Here is a 5,838-nt window from a genome sequence, read left to right on the forward strand (position 1 = left end):
TACTTAAAAGTTAATTTTTTTACTAAGTAAATTTTATTTACAGTTAAATTTTTTAATATCGTTATTTTCTTAGTAGTTAGGTAAAAATAAAGAAAATGCAATACTAAAAAATTGATAAAAAAATTCTGAAAAAATCTTAAAGCTCTATGAGAAGAAAATAAACAATTTTTGTCTCTCGAAATTTTTCTATAAAGTTGAAAGTACTTGAGTAAAAAATTATTGAAAATTAATATTCGGTGATTTTTAATAATTGATCTTAATTATCTTGTTAATTATTGCGAAAATTGCAAAATGGTAAAGGACTTTTCAACTCAATTTAGTAAGCTCTACTCCTATGTGAGTTTTATTGTTATTTATCAAACATGTATATTACGAGATTAAAATTTGTTTATCGTTTAATAAGTAATAGTTTCTTATTATATATACACATATTCTTTTAGTGATGTTACATGCGATGAATACTATATTTATCTATAATAGGTTCTACATACATATTTGTACTTTATTAATATAATTTTATTAATATATAATAAAATTTTATTCTGAAATATATATTGTACTTATATATATTAGCCAAGAGCATATTTCTTTATATATCTTTAACCTTTGCATTTTAAAATAAAAAAAGAATCGGAACAGTTTTTCAAATATTCGTGTGTACAAAAGAAAATTCGAAGAAAACTAATATGTTTTTCCCTTGGTTGCACTAGTGTAACATTTAAACAGTATACCGTTGTTTCCATGGCTGATGATAAGCGAATTCATTTGTACTATGTTTCTATTGCTAGAATGCAAATTTCATATACGAAATGGGATTTTGCTACACCGCGGTAGCAAATCCCATGCATAATCTCAAAGGAACGGAGTAGAGGCAGCGTGACATTTAAAGTTTGAAAATGGAAGTTAACCAGGAACGAGCGCAATAATGAATGGCTGCAGATTACAGTTTAGCAAAGAAATCAACTTTTGCAACTGTTGTAAAATTCTTCAATATGATTGATTTATATATTTTATATTACATTTAGATCGATAAGGAACCAAAAGTCCCAATCGTATTCAAGAATTTTATAAAGTTGCAAAGTTGCTTTTTCTGCTGAATGCTGCTAATGTACATACACTAGAGTATGTATCCTCCAATGCAAAGCAGTGCTTAAATGCAATTAGCAAAGTGCAAGACTACACCTAATGCATCCCAAGGGAAAAACGCTATAAGTAGAACTTTTATTATACAATTTGAGTGGACGTTATCGATTAAGCGTAGAACTTGATCAGTTTAACCGTTGAGATCCAATAATCTCAATCTTCCGCAACTCGCGGTCTCTCGCGTAAAGAACCAAGATAGTGTCGTTGCGCTTGGCTTAGCGCTGAGACACTATCGTATCTCCTGATATATAACACAAATTTGTTCTTGACAAGGTAAGTAATAAAAGCAACGATTTTTTTATTCTATAAAGAAATAGTTTTAAATTAAAATTTCTACTTATGTAGTTTAGTAATAATTTTCCCGTTGTATGCATTATATATATCTAATATTAGAACATTATATATTTTTTTAAATTAAAATTCATATTTATATTTTTTATCTTACCCTGAATTTTGATTTGAGTAAACCTACTTAGACGAACATTATGTATTATAAAATTATTGCCTATGACGATCAATATCTAGAAATGATTTGTTACAATACTTTTCCAGATAACAGCAATCTGCGATCACAAACCTGTATGAAATTAAAGGCATAATTATTTAATTGTACTTGTATTTATACATATGTAATCGCAGTACATCTGTATTCTACAATTATTTACTTGCATGCATGCATAATTACCTATATAATAATACTGTCAAGGGAACAGTACTAGCATGCCATAAGGAATGAGCATCAAATATCCAAAAAATAGGAGGAAAATCTGCCAACTCAAGTAGAGTCACGAAAGTAGTTAATATATTGAACCAAGCGATTAAGTATATGTAAGGCAACTTAATGCGATTAAGATACCACCACAGCATTGTTATCATGACAGTCGCTAATCCTAGAATTATAAACGGTTCAATTTTACAATGTAGTTTTATTATCTTTTTGTAAGTACAATATATACACATAATTACAATATAAAATTTACCTATCGCTACATTGAGCATCATATTGTAACCATAATTAATTCTGCCTGACCATAAATGTGACAAATGTGTACACAAAATACTCACATATCCACAAGTTATTATAATAAATGCTTTAGTCCCCTTATTTGTTATCCTAAAAATAATTACCACATATATTAGATTTAATATGAAATAATGAAAATTAATAAATTAAATATATTGTTATATTGCACCGTGTCGACACCCGTCCCATATCGTCTCCAAAGATCGGAGGCGCACTATTTATATTTTCTCGACTCGATTCTGAGACTCTGAGTTCGAGTATGAGCGAGAGAGTCAAGTCGAGAAAATTTATATAAAAAAGCAGTAGCTCATCAGTTGTTGAAGAGAATTGATGGATTTGGCGGTTGGAAGCACATGGAATCAGAAAGATGTAGCATTCCGAAGAATGCGCAGTAGACAATGAATGCCGAATGATGTTTGATTGGTCAATAGACAGTAAAATGCAGCGCTCTTCTTGCCCATTATACGCAATGCTTCACCCTTCTGATTCTACCAGCTCTATTTATTTCGCCGCACTACGCAGACACTCTTCCTTGTTCAAGTATGTTATAATATTGCATGTTCACTCAGGCTGGCAATTCGGTCGCGCAAAAGGAAATACTTCGCGAGTGCAACATATTATACATCACAAAATATTACGCTCGCAAAGCGTTCCTCTGCGCCCCTCCCCCCTTCTTATCTTTCCGATTGTTGTCCCAACAATTACAATTACAGCGAGCTAGTGTTTCAAAGCTCTTGGACAATTTCCTACTCTACTTTGCGCTACTGCACAAATTACTGAGCTCTATCTTCTCCTTGCGCTTATTTTGCTTCGTGGCAGACTTCTGAGCAGGATCCCCTTTTGATTGCTCCGAGGAGATGACCAATCTTCCCATAGTCAAATTCTGGGGCATCCCCTTAGCCTCTCTGGATTCCTCTTAACAATCTTGATTCTTCTTTTGAGCCTTGCGCACTTCTTTCTTTTATTATAACATTTAAAACATTTCTCTTATTAACATCTCAACAAAATGCCCTAAAACTTAGTTAGGATTTAACTGGGCATTTTGTTGAGCACCGTGCTCTTGCAATCCTTCGCAATGCTTCGCAACTGCACCAACTCTTCAGCGCGTTGTCGCAACACCATCAGCAGCTCCGTTTCCCACGACTATCGCTCCTCCTGTAGCCACCGAATTTCCGCCTGCTGAAAATAAGATCAGCACGTGCTATGCAAACTTGTCTTAGTTACAAGCACGCGTTTACTTGCATTATGGCACATCCCGAGCAAAGTGACCGAGCGACGTTCCAACCGTCAAATCTAAATCCATCAATTCCGTTCAACATCCGAGTTGCTGCATGTCGCTCAGCGACGCGCTCTTCACGTTTTTTCGACTTGATTCGCTCGGAGATGATATCGGCATGGGTATCAGTGCGGGCATAACAATATATTAAAAGACTTTGTCTTTAAATGTATTCTAAAGTTACACTTTACTAAATATATATTAAATTAATTAATTAATTCAATTATTTTTAAATATTAGTAATTATATTCAATAAAATTGCACATAAAGTACCTTAAAAGCATACAGTATAAGAGTGTAAGTACCATACTAAATGCACAAGAATAGTCCATAACTTCTGTAAATGGCCAGTCCCGCGAATGAAATACAGTTGACCAAAACCATCCGTTTAAACATATCTACAGTAAAATTACACTTTTTTAAGCAAATTATGTATGTAGTACTCAAAGATCGTACAAGGATTAATGTGAATCAAGAGAAAAATATTTAACGATAAATAACATCCTTAAACGGCCAATTTAAGTACTTGAGGAAATACATAACTAAGAAAATGTGAAAAATCCGTATTGCTTTTTATCTATAAATTTATTGACCAGAATGAAACAATTCTTTCCCTAATAATGATTCTTTCCCTAAAAAAAATGATTATGAGAAATCAATAATCTTTAAATTTTAAATAATTAAAGATAAAATTTTCGAGAGAGAAAATTTAATTTCAAACATAACAACATTACAGATATTGACAAACTTTTTCATTTGTCGAACTTTTACATTTGAAATGTATTGAATAGATTTATAATTAATTTCATTAAAATGTAATGTGTTAAAAATTGAAAATTTGCAATGAATAATAATGTTTATCAGCTTGACTAAAAAAAGTTTGCAATTCCAAATTAATGAAAAAATGTATATGTAAAAAATTGTTTGCTACGTTTTACGACACTCGAAGATATATATAAATACTGAACTTACAATATTGAAATACGTCCAAACATAGAACATAGGATTAATTTGATCTATTCTTCTTTTAAATTTTCGATACATTATCCAATGTGCACACAAATTGAATATAGAGAATAAAACTGAAGCAGGCTCTTGACACCCAAACAAACGAATAAATGGCCACTGTAAAAATAAAAATAATCTCCATTATTTATAAAATGGATTATCATAAATGTTATATGAGCAAATGAAAATATTATATAGTATTTCAAACAATGTTAATCTTATATATAATGTAAATCTTCCCTCATATAAAAAATATAATTATAATAAATTTGACTATTGGGAATTAGTGCTGTACTATGCGTGATAAATTTCAAATTGAATTATTTTATGTCAATAAATTTATTTTATATCAATGACATTTATCGGCAGTAATTTGATGGTGAAATTATACTATTATTATTAATGATGATAATTGGAATTTATTTTTTAACTTTATGAATTATTTGAAGGTGCTTAATCACGGTTGCATCCAGCTAGCCAACTGTTGCGTTTTCACTCTAAGAAATGGTGATCAACTACCTCAAAACATTGCGAATACTAAATTAATGAAAATGTGGATATCGTAGCCTTATACGTCTTGCCTATGCTTATCGCTCATCTAATTACATACATGGATTCATCTGTACTGAGAATGGCTAAAAAGTTAGCCGAAACATATATACAAATTAATAATTAAATATATAAGATACAATTCAATAATTGGAATTTTCGTGCACATATAGTATAGCGCTAATTCTCAATAGCTAAATTTATAATTATAATTTTATAATTATAATTATGTATATTTTATGCAGTATTGATACATTGTAGAAATTAAAATGCTATATAAAAATAATATCTATAATAATATATATTTTATAATATCTGCTTTTAGAGAAATAATATGTAAATGAATGTTTTTATGCAATTATATTACAAGAAAGTTGATTTAAACAGAGATATTATTTTTCCTTCCAATAATTAAATCTTTTCATATAATGAACATTATTATTACATATTTAACTTACTTTTCCATGAAACTGTGGTATGTTCAAACCATGAGATACGAAGTAATCAACGGTCCTCCATATGCAAATGTAACTACAATCGTCCTTGCAAGACCAATGTAGCAAAATTAAGAATAAAGAAGGTTGTTCCTTAAAATTTATTTCTACAACATGCATCATATAAAACATTTTAAATACTAAACCTTTAACAAAAGAAATATTTTTTACAAATAAAAAATACATCCAAAAAGAAATTATATGTATGTACTAATAACAATTGTTGTAGAAAAGTATTTTTAATCTTATAATAAATCGATATAAAATATAACTTGAAAATAAAAAACAAATTATATATATATTTATATATATATATATATATATATATATATATATATATATAT

General features: G+C 29.5%; 1 protein-coding gene across 1 annotated transcript; it reads right to left on the reverse strand.

Annotated features, from left to right (window-relative positions):
- Window positions 1-1,641: 1,641 nt before the first annotated feature.
- On the reverse strand, window positions 1,642-5,614 carry LOC105624620 (post-GPI attachment to proteins factor 3). The gene is made up of 6 exons (XM_012205977.1): window positions 5,459-5,614; window positions 4,416-4,568; window positions 3,717-3,841; window positions 2,124-2,257; window positions 1,829-2,033; window positions 1,642-1,720 (listed from the first exon to the last, which is right to left on the reverse strand). Exons 1-6 carry the CDS (start codon window positions 5,612-5,614, stop codon window positions 1,642-1,644), a joined length of 852 nt encoding a protein of 283 aa, XP_012061367.1.
- Between the last annotated feature and the right edge of the window lie 224 nt (window positions 5,615-5,838).

The sequence above is a fragment of the Atta cephalotes genome (assembly GCF_000143395.1).
Source record: "Atta cephalotes unplaced genomic scaffold scaffold00083, whole genome shotgun sequence".
Taxonomy (NCBI): domain Eukaryota; kingdom Metazoa; phylum Arthropoda; class Insecta; order Hymenoptera; family Formicidae; genus Atta; species Atta cephalotes.